Genomic DNA, 21,037 nt, shown 5'->3' with positions numbered 1-21,037 from the left:
ATCTTATGTTCTCTCATCTTATTTTCCCCGCTACGCTTGACTCTGTCGTGAATCAAAATTATAATACGATAACCGAAGTAACCATTTTTAATTTCGCCGTCTCCCCTTTTTGAACAGATAGGAAGTATAATTTGAATCGTTTCCTTTTATTAACAAAAAAACAGCTTGTTTGAAGAAGATCCTCCTAAAGATTCTTGTTAAGATTTAAGTACATTCTATATAGTAACGACATAAATCCTGTTATTTCGAATCAAAGATAATATTGCGGTTAGTGTCTTCCAATTTTTATCTTTCTGTTTCTTTGCGTTCTTATATAGGCGTTACTTCAATCGACTCGTTTGTATCCAAAAATTGTATCTTTAAAAAGGATTAGATCATCGCCATTAGTCTATGCGAATACATGAACCAAGAGTAAAGAATATGCAAGAGTATCGTCAAAGATGATAATTACGCGATAAAAAAGGTGTAGAAAAGTAGTCGTCCAGGTCAGGGTTACAGGGCCGTGCACTTCGTTAGTTACAAACAGACACTTTGTCTCTCTTCCTCTATCTTTTTCTTGCACACTTTTGACAGCTACGGAATCTACACAAATTTTTAATATATTGCGAAGATACATCTATAGCTAAACATATGACAATATCGGGATAGCAGAACATTTTTCAGAATAATATTTCTAACATCTAGCGGAGAATTTTCAATTCTGTCAATTTTCGTTCCGGAGCGATGCGACGTTGCCATTACCTCTATAACATGCACTACTATCTCCGGCCATTGAATTTTCTCATCCAGATGCGTGTTTTGTTAGTATATCGGATACGATATTTATACATTAATACATTGTACTAAATTGTTCAAATTGAACAATGAAAAAGAATACAGAGCGAAAATCTTCGTTAAAATCGAATTACATCGGCGAACGAATGAGAAATTATATTAGTGGACAAATGCTTTGTTAAGAAAAACGAGTCGAAGTCAAATATTCGAGAATCGACGATAACAAAAAATTTGAGTAAACGATTGGTAATCCTTTGGCCACTTTCTCTTTCCCTCTCCCTCCTCCCCTCTCTCTTTCTCTCTCTCTCTCTCTCTCGTTCTCTCTCTTTCTCTCTTATTCTCAAACAGTCGAGCTCGAATCGAATAAGTGATCCGGGAATTTTCGCAGACGCCCTGGGCATCTAAAGCTGATTCCAAGATTACGATTCTAATTAATGGATTAAACCGGTCTGATGTACTTCTGAGAGTGAACTCCTTCGTTCGGCATTCGGCATCGAATTGCGGCAATTTCGGCGAAGTCGGCACCAACGATGGATCAACCATCTACCGACGTCGCGCTTTGGACTTGTAATCCGAATTGGGACGAGAAAAAAAGCGATTTTCAGATTATGTGATATTGGATTATTAATGCTGAGGAAAATAGAAGCGAAAATACAGTAAACAATTTACGTTATTTTTAATAGTTGATCGGCATCTACTGTATTACAATCCAAATCTTTATTGTTATTGTTATTATTGCTATTATTATTTTTATTATTATTATTATTTATTTATTTATTTTACACACGAGACATATGAACACTAGAATATATAAAACTAACGGTAACCGATGTTGATCATTAAATACGGACATATGTTCGGCGCTACTTTCAAAATACCGATCGAATGTAGCCACTACCAAGTTCTGCAATTTCCTCTCATTAGCGTAATTCCTAATCACCTTCGAAGTTCCGTTTGACGCGGCGGCAGTCGATATATATTGGTATACTTATAGATGAATTCGGTTCGAGGTTCCATCACCCCCTATCAAGTTCGTCTAATTAAAGAACGTAAATTTGATTGACTTTTATTTCATTAATTCGTAGATCTCCTTGAAATGATCTCTCTCTCTCTTGCACGCGCGCACACACACACGCACATACACACGACTAATAATAAATTCGAAAATACGATGAATTTCTTCACGCTTAAAAAAAGCATCGTCGAATTACAATATCGAAGAATGAGTTCTCCATTTAGAATCTCAGCAGGATAAAGGGCCCTTCACAGAGAAGCCATTCGCATCGAAAAGAAAAAAGGAAAAAAAGAAAAAAGCGGAAAGAGCGAGGAAAATAACGAGGAAAAACTCCTACTCATGAAAGCAACGGCGCGTTCTAAAAATGATCTGATGCTTCTTCGAGCGAAGAATGTCTTTTAGAATGAAAAACATAAATTAAAGAGCATAACGTCCAATAATTTCCTGGTACGAGTTGTCCTTTCATTGATCGTAACGTCATCACGATATTCTGCAATCATGATGTTCGCTGAATGATGAAAAAACTAAAGAAGGACTAGCAAAAAAGAACAAAGAGAAAAATAGAAAAAAGTAAAAAGGTGAAAATTATATGGAAAAAATGTTCATTTTTATTTCAAATATAAATAAGCAAGTTCTTATAAATTTAATTTGTCGTATTACCAAAGATTGATTAATATAGTTTTTATTGTTAGTAGGAATAAATCAATAACATGATAAAAATTAAATGATACCTATGTGGTAAAATTTTTCGGTTTTAAAGTTAGATATAATTGCTGCGGATCTTGATAAATGGGCTGATTTATAGAATTATACAGAAAAATTATAACGATTGAAACTTATAAGATCTTGCTTGATAATTTTATTATTTCATCGAAACTATTATCTTATTTTTTCGAATGGGCACAAGTTTTATAGATTTTTAAAATGAATTTTTGGAAATTAAATTAATACAACGATGAAAATAACAATAAAAAATATCTTAATCGCAAAGAATATATAAACATTTTTTTTCGTAATCGTTCAACATATGATAATTTCATATAATAACATGACGAACGTCAATATTCAATCTTAGAATTCACACTATTCTATTTACAACTTCACGGTTCCGCGTTCATCAGTATACGCATCGGCTTTTGAAGATTTCGTTTAATGGATTGTTGATAAAACGGCGATAGAAGTGAAAATGATTGCAGCAAATTCATTGACATTGTTCCTCTCGTGTATTGTTGACACATGATCATAGTTACAACATCGGTTAATAACAATTATCAATATTTAAAAGTTTCTAAAATTTTTCTTTTATTATTCTAAATTTATCCGCATTATAAATATCCCGTCTAATATATCAGCGATCGTAACAAATCGAATTTTCTTTATCCTATCGTTACTATATGCGAGCTGTCAATGGGTCAAGGATGGTAATAAGAGTAAGAGGTGCAACAAAGAGCAACCTGGTGAACGAAACGATGAATATGGAGATAAGGGGTGTATACTGTAAAGGTGAGAGAGTTACCCATAAAAATACATATGTAGCACCATCTCTCCTGTAACGTACTACGTTACTCTCATTCTCTTCGTCTAAATCAATTCTCGAGACGAGATATCATCCTCGAACGCCTTCGAAATTCTTCGAATGATGAATACTCACGTACCGTCGTGATTGTTGTCAAGGAAAATCTGGATCTTTTATGTATTTTGATAGAATCGATGCCACGTGAACCACGTAAAAGCAACTAGAAAAATTCACTTCCTGCTTGAGAGAGAATATCCCTCTTTTCTCTTGGAATTAAACGGCAACGGGTGAGACGAAGATATGATGCCTCGAGAAGGCTCTTTACGCACGGTGCAGATGGCAAGAAATGATGATAGAAAGCAAAGGGATGAAAGGAATACCGTCCGAGTTAATACTACCGAGTTAATCCCCGAGAGGGATAAGCCATCTAGGAAAGTTCAGGGATAACGATACGAACGAATAAGAAAAAGAACGAAAGCTCTTTGGAAAAGTTATTCACCCCGAATCGATCTCGACGATTGTCGAGAGCCGATGAAAAGCCTGTAAGTAGTTAATTGGTCTACGCGGCAATGCATCTCTCTCTTGCTCTCTCTCTCTCTTTCTCTTCTTTCTTTCTCGTCAGTCAATAACTGATAATTAATCCGACTCGTTACGCCGTACATTAATCAGTACCGTGTAAAACGGAAGAATGCGGCTTCGACGCGACGGCACACCAACAGATTTGTGGAAAGTGGTGAGGGTATAGTGATGGCGCCGGTAGACCCACACCATCTACACCCCTATTCTTTTTTCCTCTTTTTTCTGCTTTCTCTATTCCATCGGTTTAACTCCTGCTAACGAGAAGTTCGAAACATCCTGCCTTTTGTATCGATTCCTTGTTTTTCGATGAAAGATAAAATCATCGCTATTTTAGCTTTCTCTCCTTTTCCATTCGAGGAGAATCGAGAAGTAAACGGAAAGATGCATCGAACTTGTCGGTATATTACAATATTCTACTTGTAACTTTTTCACTGTTTTCATTTCAAAGTATATTACAATATCTTACAAATTATACGAACTTTCAAAATGAACTCTCAGTCTTTCATTATCTGACAATTATAGCTGATATTTTTCACGATTCCTTGTTCTCAAAAGCTTCAACATAGATTTACTTTCAAAGATTTCTTCTCGAAATCGAATATCGATTTTTGATTTATAAATATTATTGAAATATTTCCAAAATCCATCCGCTCGCATGAGAGAGGAGAAAGCTTTATTTGAGTCTATACAAACTCTGAAGAATTGTTTGGTGTAACACGTGATCGTATCAAATTCTCTCATAATGTATAAAATGATTTTGATAACTCTTACAATTGAAAACTGACTCGAATGAAGATAAAAAAAAAGAAAGCGAAAGAAACGTAGCATTTGTTTCAAAGAGTTAGCAATCGATAACTCGTGTTGACGTTGGCTATAGTAGAGTAGAAAAAGTACTTACAACGTAAAATTTACCTGAGACGTTCTTCTTCTCAATTATTTATCGTTCGAAATCACAACAGATACTCCAATCGAGACGGTCTTTCATCAAAGATACTCGAATCTCCTGCACATCTCTCTCTCTCTCTCTCTCTCTCTCTCTCTCTCTCACACACTCTTTTTTTTCTTTCTTCCCATCCTACCCTACTTTCTTTTTTTTTTTGTCACTGCTTACAAGACGGTATTCTTCGCTTGTGAAACTCATTGCTAAGCATCGAGAAAATCACTCAATTTACAGAAATTTGTAAACTTCTATTTCTTATTTTATTTTTATATAAGGTAATTCCGGCTAAGATGTCTCTGCGGATGAGATAATTTGGTCTTATATTTTATAGACATAGTGCGATTTTCAGATATTTTTAATGATAAAACTGAAAATTATTAATAAAATTCATAAATAGTACTTTTTGTTTGTTCTCAATTAAGGAATCAGGTGTTATTTGTAATATAGAAATTAATCTCAAAAATTTTCTGTTTATTCTTTAAATTATAATTTACCAACAATTTACCAAAAAATAATGACTTTCTGAAAACAGTGTATTAATATAATATTTAAAGATTATATTTATATTCATCCGGTGATATACTATTGTAGCATTATTGAAAAAGTAAGTAAATTATTATTACTTTAAATTATTTATTCTATATCTTAATTATTATTATTACTGCCTGACTCTTGGGTTAGATGATACAGGTTTTTCGGGAATAGTTAACATCATAAAATTATATATTGTTACATCCTTACGATGTAAACTTAGCTACTTAAGTGATGGTGAATTTTTATTCTTTATGTTAATCATTTTTAATGACAAAGGTTTATTGCGAAGATCTATGCGTTTTCTTAAATGAGAGACAACAATTAGGACAACGTGTCTCATGTGACTGAAGAAAATACAAAGGAAAATAGAAAACCAAAACCTGTCTCATCTGGTTGTTTGTAAGCATTTAATAAAAAGATCTCCATAACAGACATAGACGCAATCTAGATACAACAGATACAATGTTAAATAAAATTTATTCAGTCCCTAACACGTCATTAGATGTAGTTCAACTAATTAGAAAATGAAGATGTTTCAAGTGGCAAAAATAACCTAAAAATTCAGGCAAGCTCAAATGTAAAAAGCGTATGAAAGATTATCTTCGAATGATAATTTTTCAGATTTTATATATCAAAAGTCTGAAGAGTCTTGAGGCAGAAGATAATGCTGAATATATCAATTATGGGCAGTAGTACAGCTGTGCATCGAAACAAGAATAGTTTGAGTGAGATGGCCTTGTCCATAGAAAACATTTTTCTTTTTTATAAAAATCTATGATTATTTTTTAATTTTATCTCAATATTATAATTCTTTATGTATCAACTTTTGTAAATATATTTTTTTTATTTGAATATCGATTAAATTTACAATCTATTGAAGTATTTAAAAAATGGGCCATCATTCTTCGGCTTATTCTACTAAAAACTAGCTTGATAACTAATGGTGAAGCTAGTAAAGCAAAACTGAAAAAAATAAATCCTGATCGAATTTCTACTTACTCTGGAGCAGGATTTCTCCAGCGCTGCGTTCCAGCTCGCGCCATTAGACATCGACCGTTCCACCTGAAAAAAATTTTTTTCTGTATTAATGTCTTTCTCTTTTTTTTTCCTCATCATCTATGTATATAATTATTTAATAAGATTATTATATAATAAGATTATAAACCCTTATAGGATTTTGTTTAATTCAAAGTTATATTTTTGAATCACTATACATCTTTTTATTCGATTAATTATATAAACGTATAACATTTTGCCACTTAGATAGACGAAATCTTACGAATTAACAATAAGATTATTGTTACTTTGGTTACCTTAGAAATATTAAACTCGCTACATAGGGAGCTTTTCTTTTCAACAGGTCATTTTTTGCTTCATACTTGATTAGCAAATTTACTATTTCTTTTCCTTTTATATATTACTTATCGAAAACAATATTTAATTTTTATTATTTGAGACTTTCCAGGTACTACTAGTGTAAGTCGCAGCAAATGGTCGCATACAGAAGCATATCTATGAACGTAACGATCTATCTGGATCCTTTGGAATACCCCCATAAGATAAGAAGAAGCATAAACTTCGCAGCATTCCTGCCAGCTAACTCCTCGAAAATCCATAACATAACTTGTTAGATTCGTAACTCCTTGAAAATTCAGAACAATGTTATGTACTTATATACCTAACTATACAGTATTATAGTAAGTACAGTATACTTATAATTGTTAAAAAATTCAGTGTTATTGCAACATTTTAAAAATACCAAACTTTTTTAAATCTATATAAATCTTCCTTGACGTAACCCTATAAGTTTACCAAATTACAAATATTTTTCATTAGCATAGAAATATATAAAACCGGATCGGTATCATGAACAATCGTATTCGTAATATCATTTTTCTTTCGATCATGAGATTCCATTGCTTTTCTTGAGTATATATCCTTATGTGTTTGATGTAACGGAATGTATTACAGAAAATTAAATCCGAAACTATTTCAAATATTTAAAAACCTTCTTTAATTTTTACTTTTCATATCAAATTCTAAATATATGTACACATATATATGTGCACGTGCATGTATGTAGGTATATATATAGTAGGTATCTACTCTATCATGTAAACAAATGGATGAATTGACTTGAAATTTTGTATCAAAAATGACATTATTTGCAACAAGCATTATTTTCAAAGATTAAACAATTTATAAAAAATCACACATATGTAACATAAAGAATTTAAACTCTGCAGAAATATTTAAAACAATGCAGATATATCGTAACTATAAACTTTGTCAACATTTTTTATGAAACCTATTAAAGATGACGGATGAATGAAAATTTGTGATTTTAATGAAAGATTTTTATTTATGTATATTTTTTCAACTAAAATTTATACATAATGTCCTTTTACACATATGTGTGCGCGTGTGCATACAAATAGTTAAGTAAATTGACTTGAAATTACCAAAAATGGGATTACTTGCAATAAGAATTCATAAATAATTTAGGTTTGATAATGGTTGATAATGAAATTTTCAAGAATTACAAAAGCATAAAAAATTGTAGAACCAACAGAAATTTTCCAAAAATTTCCAGGAATATTTAAGATAATATTGGCCATTAATGAGAACTACATTGTTCGTGCAGAGCCCTTCTGGCTAGATAGAAATGCTGTGTTTGTTAGCAAGTTATACATTTCTAAATTGTGAGCAATGATGCACGATTTAAAAGTAATAAAAGAATTTATAGCAAAAACGAGTAAATGTAAAAATTGAAAGAAGTTAGTATTCATTTTCAATCGATGAGTGCGATGACTGCCACGAAGAAAAATCAAACAGCAGTCGGTAATGAGGTAAATCGCGGATAAAGTCCTTGTAAGCATTCCTCGGTGGTTCGATGTGAAAGAAAAGCTCTCGACATCGGCTACGACGACGACATATGACAGTAGGATTGACTAGTTATGAAAATTTTTCGCGAACGCAGCAACGCGAGATAGTGACATGCCTGGAAGAGAAAATAGAGAGTCGCAGTTTCAGCGGTATCGTTGGTCTCTTCTTTCTCCATCTTCCTAACCATCGCTGCACTACCAAATCTACCATCGAATTTGTCGCCTCCTCTCGCCCTCCTGTTGTCTCTTTTTTATTCAAAAGATGTGATTGTGAGCTGCATATTTAATGAGAGCAATCTCGGAGCGGTGCATGCGCCTATGTCCTATCCATTTGAGGCATCCATTCACAAGTCGACTGTCATCGATGCCATGAGTACAAACCTTGTATTTTTCAGTGCAACGCCAAAACCCTCGTTTCTCTCTTTTCTTCTTTTCCTTCCTTGTCTGCTTACAACCGCTTTACAACTACCGTTTTCAGCTTGTCCATCCAACGATTGACCGAATCCGTTCAAGCAATATTGTTCATTTTTATAGCGACTATTTCATCATCCTAACGTTTGGACATATAAGTAAACGATCGAAATCACTATAGATAGCATTCGAAATTGGTTATTTCTGCTTTTTTATTTGAATGTATTTTTCAATAGAATAGATATATTTTTCTTCGTATTTCTCAACCCGTTAAACGAAAATCCTGAAAATCGATAAACGACGAATAGCATCTTATTTCACGTTCGAGGAGAAGGATCAAGTTAAATCGTTCACTCGGAGAAATTGTACCAAGAATTTGGATGGACGGGGATTTCTGAAAAAGGAAATCGCATATAATCGCAACCAGAAATTTGTCTATATTTATTTTCGAAAGATCAAGAAACGTCTTGTCTTCTCTATATTTATCCATATTTTAAACTTTCTATCCTTTATTCACGAACAATGAACCTAATGTTTCTTGCTTTAATGTACTCTTTTTTTTTCATGTATGATCGTTTCACGTATAATGCGTACAAAGTGATAAAACTCGTACTTTCACAAAAACCGCTTATAATAGAGATTTCACAGATGGTTTCTCGAAAGGAAAAAAGGTAGAAACAAAAACAAACGAGCAAACGAGTAAGGAAAACAAGCGTAGCGAATATATCCAACGATTTGTAAAGACTTTAAGCAACTAAACGGCATAATGATTGCTTCATCGTGAAGAATTGTAAAAACTCGAAGAGGAAAACGTTGCAGAATGAACACTTGTACGAGTTTTTTCAAGTTTCGTTGCATACGAAGACACGATCGCAGCTGGAATACCGCTTTTCCATGACCTTGTCCGTACGTCATCAAGCTTGATAAACACATTCTTACTCTGTAAAATGCAACCACATCATAGAGAAATATATATTTACTTGCAATACGTTGTAACAAGCTTTATATATGCTTTAAATAGTATTCAGTTATGCTTTATCGCGTTGAAAATGTATGCAATTCGAATAAAAAATAGAGAAGAAGAAAGAAATTTAAACGGCATATATGAACTTTGATGAAAATGTACGTTTTCTCTTTACTTACCGTTGTTTTTACCGAAGGAATATCGAGATATCACGAGACAAAGAAAATCATATATTCTGAAGATTTAAAGGACGAACGCATACATATGCACTCAAGATATGTTCTCGACTCGTTCGCGCGATCGCTCATTACTCCCACGAGAAACGAAGCACTTTGTTAATTTTCGTTTCTGCAGAAAAGGACTCGCTATACTTCGTTCTGCTTCCTTCCCCGCTCCCTTTTCTCATTCGCTCTTCCACCCTCCCTCCCTCCCTCCCATCTCCCTTTCCCTTTCTCTGTTTCTTATTTTTATATTTCTTTCAAAAGTTGCACATGATTTATCTCTTTCGTCCTTTATTTTTTTTCTTACAGACGCAAACCAATCATAGAATGAATAATTTTCAAGATAAGACTGATATAAAAAGAAAGATAAAAATTGAAAGAAAGTACGAACTTTAATAGTCATTTACTTTCATATCAAAATATTTCATTGAAAAGGTTTTCTATTTACTTAGTAAAATGAATACACGATCGCTGCTTTATTGAAATTCGTATATAACGATACAGACTTTATAGATATGTTAACTTCCAATTCTTTCTTTCCTCTCTTCTCTCTCTCTCTCTCTCTCTCTCTCTTTCTCTTCTTTTCTTTTCTCTATTCACAAAAGTTAGGCGTCGCTGCTTACAAGCTGTTAAGCTACAGATAGCATAAATAAATACGTGAATTCATTTAACCGATAATTACGGCGGGAGGCAGAGGCTCGAGTAAACCTGTAAAGTAGAAAAGAAAAGAAAAAACGATAGAAATGGGATGGAGAAAGAGAACATAGCGAAAAAGTCCTGATGCATGATTCCGCGAATGAAAAAAGTGCGCTCTTGGTTATGAAAGTTGTGAGACACTTTCCCAGACTGCTGGATGGTATGGCACGACATCGTGCTGACGATGATACTCGAATGAAAGTGCTCTTATAGAGAAAGATATTCTAATTCTTTCTATTCTAAATTCTCGCTTACAAAATAGAGAGAAATAACAGAAAATACATTATACTTATACAAAGATGTTATCAGAGCAAAAAATATGCAAAAACCTTCTCGAATACCAATCTTTGTTATCTTCGATGGGTACGTCCATTGAAATTGTAATGGCCGAGTAAACGGCCTGACAGCGCTAGCTGAGATATATCAGCGAAACTGTGAGAGAGTGGGGGAGATTATACAGAGTAGTGCGTTCAGGGTGACCCACTGGCCTGCATCAGGAGAAACCAGGAGAGAAACATAGTGAACCAATAACGAGCATGAGCACGATTACTTATTCGCATTCGCATTATTTTACGATAAACAATAATTCTTTCTTCTGGAAGATTGTCACTCCAGTTTGTAAACGTATACTTTCATTGACCTTCGATTTTCAACACGATCTTCCGTTTTCCAAGCAAATGCTTAAGCTTCATCGGCGTTGCGCAGAATGCCGCGTAACCATCGTTATTGATTCACTCTCTTGTTCTTATCTCTCCCATTCTCGCTCCTTTCTTACGTGCTTCCATTATAATACTGATTTAATTCGTGAGTCTATTAGATCAAATGCTATTAATAACATAAAACGAAATATATTTCTCAAATACTTACAAATTTAAGGTTTTCTTGTATTTGTTGTCTATGTTAATAACGAGACACGTTATCCTGAGAATCACAATTATATTTTCACTTTATTCATAATTTCAATATTTAATTTTTTTAATAGAAACAAAAAATTATTGATAATATAACTGTTAAATAATGCACTTATTACTTTATACTGTTATCTAGTTATTTGAATTATTTGACATTTTTTATTCTATATATCGATAAATAAATATAAAAACGAATTTGATGTTATATACATAATCGATATATAATAATTTTCGATGATAAAATTTCGAACTAATCCTAAGATTGTATTATATTACTAAGATGGTATTATATTACTAACATTTTGCGCTATTAATCCTGCGATCTTTTTATAATTTATGACTAGGCAACGTATTTTCTGTTCGTTTTCAGATCCAACAAAAAAGGGCCTCTAAAATTTTATGATCGTATCGCATTCTTCGACTCTCTCTCTTTCTTTCTCTCTCTCTCTCTCTCTCTCTCTCTCTCTCTCTCTATCTCTATCTCTCTCTCTCTCTTTTCATTGCAATAACTTTCATCCATCCGACGAGGGCGAATATTAAAGGTTCCCTTTCAATCCGTACGATACTCGAGTGTTTCATAAATATGTATATCCACGTACATAAAAGTGAATCAAATAAAACGCTCCAAGTATTTTTCTTAACGATCATCTCGAAAGAGTCAAAAATTGTTTCCTTCTCTTTACCCTTACGTTTTGAGAAACAAAATGAGTGTATCGAACTCGAAGAATATAGAATAGCAATAATGCCATCTAATAGGAAGAATATAAATAATCATAATTAACTTGGTAATATATTGTATGATCGAATATAACAAAAGTTGCTGAACTTGAACGAGAACTAAGATTGTCGAAGCCCGTATAGTAAAGAGAAAAGAAAGAGGAAAAGGAAGGAGGAAGAGAAGAAGAGAAGAAAATCTCGGTATATGATATTAGTTGAACTCTTTCTCTCTCTTTCCCCTCCTTCCCTCCCTCTTTATCATTACATACATGCACACGCAACATACATGCGTATAAATACGATTCGAGACTATCGAAAGCGAATCTTCGAGAAAATTGAAAGTTCCTTTCTCGTTATTTGCCGACGTCACGATTGTATAATATATTTGATCAAACTTCATATACGCACATACAAGCTATGCGTAGACACATAGAAAGAACACACTTAAAACTATAATATGCGATCAATTTGTCAATCATTACGAATTCGTAAATTATATTATTTAAATAATATTATGATGTAAAAAATAGCGCATGTAAACGAATTGCAATTAAATTAGCATAAATTTCAAATACATACCTATACTTGATGAAAATTTCATATACGTTTTGATGTCCTTTGACTCGAAATCGATCCTGAAGTACATCCATCTAGCAGAAATTCCTCGTGATGAAATTTATTTAAATTTGAAGATTTGCTCGGATATAGAGGAAAGATAGAAAACGCGCGTAGTCACAGAGGTTGGGAATCGATATCCAGTATAAACCAAAATTAAAGTGGTGCTAAGGCGATGAACGAGAATGGCATTCCCTAGCTTGCATCTTCCAGCCTATACTCTTAATCCATATCCTAGGCCTTCATTTCGACTCGACTTCTTGGTTACCATAACATATCAAATCGCAAAGCACCACGACGAAATGAAACTAATTTCAAATTCAACCTAGTAGGAGACTACTTTCCTCCTTTCTTTCTCTTTCTGCGTCTACGACCTCATCTTTTTCCAAGTTTAAATAGTAGGATAGCGTGACGGAGTGAGCATCATCCCTTGGACGCTTGCTACTAACGTTAAGAGAAAATACAATCAATTATTATTCACTTTCTTCCAAGCGGAATTTTTATTAGGATATTTATTCGTTCTCATACAAAAGTAGAGTTAACAAAGGAAGTGATACAACTGATTGGCCAGTTTAAAAAATATTGAAACTTTCAAGAACTATATTGTTCTATTTCTATAGTAGAAGAAAAGAGAGCGAGAGCGAATATTTAGTTGTATTTTTACCAAGTACATTTTTTCTTTACTCGAAGTCTCCTGGTTGGGCTTTTCCCTAATAATATCGGTTGAAGAAACATTTTCATTCTTTCCTACATTGTTGTTTAACATGGCCCCAGGGAGTATCGGAATAACCATTGTCTCGTTACACATTTTGATAAAAATGAAAATTTTCAATTCTGTTTAAAATTCTACATGAATTATTACATTTTCTAAATATGTTTGTAAATTTTTCTGAATTTTAAAAATAAATTAACTGAATGAATATAAGAATTTTACGCATAGTTAATAGATATATCTGAAGAAAAATTTCAGATTGATTGTTTGACAATTTTCAAAATGGCATTTATTTGATTATAAACACTTATATTTTAAAAATTAACATATTGTAATAACATGTTAATAGTCGAAATGATGTCATTGGAATTTTACACAGCTTTTACAGAATATGAAGATATTTTTTATTTTTTATGTATTATTTAAATTGAAAGACTATTTTAAAACTGTTGTCTACTTTTATAACAAATTATGAAGTTAAAAAGTAACAGTATCGCTGAATCAATTTCATTGAAAATTCAGAACACTTTCGTGTTTCTGAACGTGATAATGATTCGTTAGCAATTTTAAAAGAATTTTGCCTGATTAGTTTTAACATGATATTTATGTTAATATAAATATTTTAATGTTAAGATATATTGTATGATCATGTTTAATGTATAAAACCTAAGATTATTCGCTAAGTTCTATGGGACACTATCTCCTAATCGAATCAGCTGCTAAAAAACGACTGGTTAAAACTGCGTTATATTGAAGGATTTGCAAATAGAGATTTAAGGAAAAGAGAAAAGTAGCAAGATGATGAGCTATATATTGAAAAAGTATAGACGAAGAGTAAATTTCTTGTACTTATGATGTAACACGTGACGCGTAGAACGATTATTAAGCCAATATACACTTACATATATAATATTATGTAAGTGGTTATATCGATTTCTTGTTGAATTATAGCACGTTTCGACACACGATTTGTGATCGTCCAAGAAAGATGTTCTCCCTGTTCCATTATTATAATAGATTTTGTGTACCTATTCTCAAGAAGTCTCAACGTGTCGGTAGCCTGTTTCCTCTCACTTCCTTGAGTCGTTACTAGCCTATGAGTACGCGTTAGGTCAAGCGTTCCGCCGTTACGCAACGAGTAATGATAGAGAAAGTATGAAACTAAAGTATCGCGCAACGTTAGCCTTATCCGAGTTGTCTGTCCAGCTCGATGTAACGGGTTGTCGAACCCAAACACGATACGTTCATCCAAGATCGATATCTTGATCTCTTAACTGTTTTTGACAAGTATATTCGTCATAAATAAATGGTATTTTTTGATGTTGACAAATATACTCGTGCGAAAAAAATTACCTTCTTAAATTTAAGTTTTAAAATTAAATTTCAATTTAAATTTTAGTAAAAGCTAAAGTATATTCATAAATTTAATATTTATGATTATTTACAGAAACAAAGAAATAAAAAAAATCATTTAAAAAAATTTGCACAAATAAAATATTTATAAATCTCCGAGTATATTTTTCTCTTTGTTTTTTCGAAATTTCTATCTGTTATCTCGTCAAGATATCTGTTCTATCTTTGATGAAAATCTAAAGAAAGGGAACATATTGCAAAATATAGAAATAAAATGATGCTTTTAAAATGATGTTTTTGAAGATAAAAGAGATGTATTATTTCTTAGTACAATTCATGATGACAATATAGTGGAAATAGAAAAAAGGAATGTAAAAGAAAAACCTGAAGAAGTTGACTATAATAAGAAAATGAATGGAATGAATGTAAATAATGGTATAGTTGCATATTCAACAGCAAAAAAGACTAAAAAGATATTATAAACAAATTTCTTCACCTTTTACACATTGTTTTCTTAAATTTCTTTTTATTATATAAAAACAATATATAATAAAGGAAAGTTAACACAGTTGAATTTTTTGCTCGAACGCTTAGAAAGGACAATTGAATTTATTACTTCTATATATTCAGTCATATTTCTATATATTCAGTTTTTGTTTTTCTTTTTCTTTTTTCTTTATAATAAAAAAAATATGAATGTTTAAGTTTGGCTATAATATCCATAAATTTAAGCAATTTGATTAAAAAAAAAAAACCAATTGCAATTTTGCTATAATTTAATTCAATTTTACATCAGCTGAGTCAGGTTTAATTATCAATATCTCTTACTTTCTAATTTCAATAACCTTTAAATATTATATTAATTTACTGTATTCAAATAAGTCATTATTTTTTGGTAAATTATGATTTAATAAACAAGCAGAAATTTTTTGAAAACATTTAATTCCTGTATTATAAATAACATCTAATCTCTTAGTTAAAAACAAATAAAAAGTACTATTCATGAGTTTTAAAATAATTGTCAATTCTATCATTAAAAATATTTGAAAATCGCACTATATCTATAAAATATAAGATCGAGTCATCTCACCCGCAGGGTCATCTTACCTAGAATTATTTTATATATAAAAGTATACAATGCGAATGAAGCAAAATGAAAAAAAAAAAAAAAAAAAAAACAAATTAATAAAATACGTTCTATTCCTTACGCTGTAGTAGCGAATATATGAATCATTTATTATGGAAGTGATGTAAATTTATGGCCCATAAAAACTCTTATTTTTTAAAGTAATTCTTGTAAGAATTAATGGATAATAAATTTAAATTAATTTACATTCCAAAAGATATGGAAAAAAAGTATTATTTGTCAATATCTTTGAATTGAGTGAAATGCAAACTCTTAAATATGTTATTAACAAAGAAAATAGATTTATACCATTTTTATAATAAACGGTCATATTGCTAGATCTACTTGTATATACGGATTACGAATCAATTCATAACATAATACTGAATGCACGATTTAGGCCAAAAGTATTAAAGATGACCGATGACTCACTATCGACATCTATTTAAAGCACGACGGATCTATCTCTTCATTATAAGTATTTTACTTCCATGTCTGTTATTCATCATAAAATATCTATCACCATATATCTACTAAAATATCTAGCCATCAAATTAAGCTTCAAGTACGAAAACTTTCCATATCAAATAATTGTCGATCAATGATAGGATAATTATGTCACAGACACAATAAGATAAACGTGAAGTGAACCTTTTTTCTCAGCTTTTTTATTTTCTGCAATAAAAATGCGAATAATCGGTAGAGATACAAAAAGAAATTATAATAAATTTTACTACGTTCAAAGTGACAGTATTTTAACAATAACGATATATGTTTGATAGCTACAATATCAATCAATAACTTCTTTTCTTTGAGAGAAAATTCATCTGAGTCACTGACCCCAACAATCGATCGTCCTATTTCTGTATATTCTGGGCCAATGTCCGTAGATTCGATGTATTTTCATGCTGGTAGAAAAGGAATAATTAACTAAGACTTGTATGAATAATTAAATTTTATAACAGTTTTGCGATAATACGATCGTAGTAATTATAAAAACACAAGAATGTTCTATCCTCTTACTGATCATAGAACACTTCTGTTTTTTTTCAGTTTTTCTTTCAAAACAAAAGATACTGAAACTTACAAAATCACGCTGAAAAAGAAATAATATAAAGCAGTAAAATTAAATTAAAGCAGTTGAATCAAGTATTTCAAAGGTTAAGATGAGATAATAAAAGTAAATATTTGATCAGAGTTAAAGAGAATCCCAGAGCGTCATGGAAATTTTAAGTGCTTAATCCAAAAACGCAAAGCCCACAAAATCTTGTATTAATTGCAAGCCTCGGATTTAATTTAACCTGTCATACTTTATCCTTGTATCTGAGTACTCGCTACATATGAATGCTACTTTGCAAAATCGTACGTCATCTAATCTTATTGAAAAAATAGAACATCTCGAATTATTCTGAAGAGAAGAAAAATTACAAAATGAAGGAAAAAAGGAAAAGGGAGGGGGGCATAGGAGGGAACTTTTCGACCAGGATGGAAGGCACGTCGTTCTCACATTGGACATCTTCCCATTCAAAGCTGTGCTGCATGTGCAGTCTAACATCTGCGTTTCACCTTTTTGTCCACGTATAAATGCAACTTTTTTCTTACACTTTTTTCTTATATCAATATTCCTAAATTAGAACCTTATCTAATTTTTTCGTGTACAACACGTTTTACTTTTACAGAGTATTTAATAAAAATTAATATTTTTAATTAATTAATATTTTAAATTATTAACTAATAGATAAAAAAGAAGAAAGAAAGACAATTCATCGGGTGAAATGCGTATTCCCTTAAAAGGAGCCATGATTAAAGTCGTCGATTCGAACAATGAATAGTACCAAAGTGAAACTTTGGCCTTTCTCGCTTTCGCGAGATTCACAGGAAGGTCTAACGATGGGAGAAAAAGCATGTAGAAGGAAAACTCTTGCGAAATAAAACGTGAGAGTAGTAGATCCATAATCTTGATTGTAAGATATTGTGCCCTGCACCAACTCACTCATAAAACAAAGATCTTTTTTATAAACTTATCGTGGTCCGATCTTAATCCTCTCACTCTCTATTTGTCTGTCTGTCTGCTTGTCTGTCTGTCCATCTGTCTGTTCGTCCGTCCATTTATCTATTTATCTATTTATCTATCTATCTATCTACCCGTCTATCTATCTATCTATCTATCTATCTATCTATCTATCTATCTATCTATCTATCTATCTGCATACGTTCCTCCACTTTTTACTTTACGAGATTATTCCCACTAAAGTTCGTGACACAATAAATTTCGACGTTACACTATTTCTTTGCACATTAATCTATTTTTTCCCTATGGTAAATTAAATTAATACAAGAAAAACTCTATTATCAGCTATGACAACGAATATGATAAAATCTAGAGTAAAAAACTCGTACGATGATGTATATATATTTAGATAGAGTATCAATAATTTATAATTGAAATTCAAACTAATGTTGATTATCGGAAAAAATATACACAATAGAAAAATTATATAAAATGAAAAAAACAGAAAAGAGAAAATACACAAAAATATACTAGCGAGGTAGTCGAAAGAGATTTTCACAAGAACTCTGGACTATTCTCATTCCACGTAAAATATAATCGTTTCTGAGGTTCAGTCTACTGGACCTAAAAAATAGACGTAGGTTTATTTACCTATGAACACGCGCTAAATTCGTAACGAGCAGATAGGAAAAGCAACCGCGACTTCTTCGCGCGCACACATTTGACGCGTTTGCTTACAGACGATTTTTCTTTTAAAATAAAAAAAAACAAAGAAAGAAAAAGATAAAAATAAAGAGTAGATCATACAAAAGGCGACTCGTTTTTGTGAGCCTAAGCGAACGCATGCTCGGCGAAGCTATTCATGAAATAAGGGTGTAAATACGTAGATACACGTACCGTATAGTATGTACAATGCGTTTTATGGCGAAAATCCAATAAACGCATTGCTTCTACCCTTCTTTATAAGATATTTTTCGTTTTCGCTTTTCTTTTTAGTCCATATTCTTTACTCTGCTAATTTTTCTCCTTCCATTTTTTCTTGGTCTCTCACAAACTCTCTTCTACTTTTTATTTGTCTATTCGTATCTGCTCGTCCATTCCATAGTGGGGTATTTGCACTGAAAAGCCAGAAAAAAGTCAATTTCAAAAATTTTGTGGAAGCTGTAAAATTTGTACTATTCGAAGGAGAAAATGTACCGAATTTCTTTATTTATTTGTACACTCACGAAGCATCAAGCTTTGTCGAAAGTTAATAAATTTTATGGCACGTGTTCCTTTTGTAACTATATTATTAAAATACCATACATTTATCGGCGATTTTAGTGTGTTCTAAAAAAGTTGTGTTGTTTTATGGAAGCTTCTAAGTATATACTGGACTTTTAAACAGTTTTTATTTTTTTATCTCATATATAATTATTAATATTTGAAATAATAAATAGTTTAATAATTTTCTTTATAATCATAAGATTTCATTAATGACTTTGTTATAATTCTGTATGAATCAAGATATTTTTCTAGTTTTATTACATCTGATAAAAGTTAGCCACAAAAGTTGATTACAATTAAAAAAAAATTGGTTCATGATTCGTCTGAATTGAAGTTTTGTACCTAACTTAGGTATAACTGATAAAAGTTAAAAAACTCTGTATTTATTTGTTCCTCTTGAACCTACACCTTTTACCGACGAAAACGAAATAGTATAATGTAATGAAGAAAAGACCATCTGAGGAAGAAACTTTGGATATACTTTTTGATAAAAATTACTTGTAATAGTTCAAATTCTTAAGGGAGTATTTTATTCTATAGTAAAGTTTTTTTAACAAGTTTTTATAATTTTTTATAAAGTAACAAGTTTTTATATTTTTTATAAAGTAACATAAAGTAACTTTTAAAAGTAACAATTTTTTCAGTCAAAATTTGTTTCATATATTTATTCATGTTTCTGTAATGTTTAAAACTTTTATTAGAAAAAAATAATAAAAATTTATGGCAACGTAAACGTTTGGACATTTTCCCATGGCCCACGTGACTCTCGCTATTCTGTTCATTTGAAATGAAAAAAATTTAAGTGATTCTTACTTCGAACGAGTTTAGCTATAGCAGGTAGCAAAATAAAAGAAGCAAATCGATAGTTGAAAAAATATTGATATTTGATTTCTGATTTTTATATATTTTTCGTATCATTAACGGATGAAAAAAAATATTTTGAATTCATTTTAGTATAGGCTATAACAACATATGCACTGAAGGAATATTCCAAAATTTGCAACCAATCGGTTAAATAGGTTTTAAAGTATCATGTTAGCCATTTTTTAAATTGACTTTTTTCAGACTTTTTAGTCCATATTTTTCGTGAATATTCTATTTTCAGTGAATATTCTTACGTTCTCATTTTACAGAATCTTACGTATATACGATGCATACAAGTACATATTGGTTCTTCATATCCATGAGAAATCGATCGAAAATCGAAGAAGGAAGAAGAAGATGAGTAGTCGTCGATAGAAGCAAAAAATGCTCCCTAATAATAGCTCATACTCACTACTTATTTACACGTAAAAGCATGTTGAGAAAGCATTCGTTATTGCTGCAATCTCGCAAGTCAAAACGCAATAGTCGTTAGCCAAAAATGACTTCGTTGATTTGATTTAATGACTCGAAATTCACGAATCCACTAAAAAACTGTGTCTATTCTAAATTTTGTTTTGCTCTTGTGCAACGAGTATAATCAAATATTCAGACAAACGAGCCTTTTATTTTACTTCTCTCCTTAGATTTTTTCACGGAGGAAAAATTCTTACCTTAACTATGACTCGCTATCATCGTCTCAGGATTCATAATTGAGCTTTGGTGTATGCTCCCTTCTGAAAAAAGATAAAAACATAATATATTTTAGAAAACAAAGTCAACATATCGACGTGTAAATATCTTGATACAGATGGCATGAAAAATAGTATAAAAAGCGAACATTTCGTCCATAAAATATGTAGAAAAATATAAGAATAAATAAATTAGTCTCAGGCCTAATAACTTAATTAAGAAGAAATTATTACGAAA

At 31.4% G+C, this 21,037-nt stretch overlaps 1 protein-coding gene across 5 annotated transcripts in view; it reads right to left on the bottom strand.

The window, feature by feature from the left end:
- The window catches only part of LOC118440173 (uncharacterized), a 65,172-nt gene that overhangs the window by 40,283 nt on the left and 3,852 nt on the right, over positions 1–21,037 (bottom strand). For 3 of the 5 annotated variants that reach the window (XM_085655266.1, XM_035862825.2, XM_085655267.1), the window contains one exon: positions 6,358–6,420. In XM_085655266.1, the coding sequence (XP_085511392.1) occupies positions 6,358–6,401 (44 nt within the window). In that variant the 5' untranslated portion in view covers positions 6,402–6,420. Of the gene's footprint in view, positions 1–6,357; positions 6,421–18,877; positions 19,099–20,781; positions 20,845–21,037 lie in introns of those variants that run through there. The other 2 variants (XM_035862847.2, XM_035862836.2) reach the window with 2 other exon arrangements.

The sequence above is a fragment of the Vespa mandarinia genome, chromosome 2, assembly GCF_050613455.1.
Source record: "Vespa mandarinia isolate Hongniang chromosome 2, ASM5061345v1, whole genome shotgun sequence".
Taxonomy (NCBI): Eukaryota; Metazoa; Arthropoda; class Insecta; order Hymenoptera; family Vespidae; genus Vespa; species Vespa mandarinia.
Note: the sequence above shows the minus strand (reverse complement) of the source record. Positions and strands in the feature narration are given on the sequence as shown.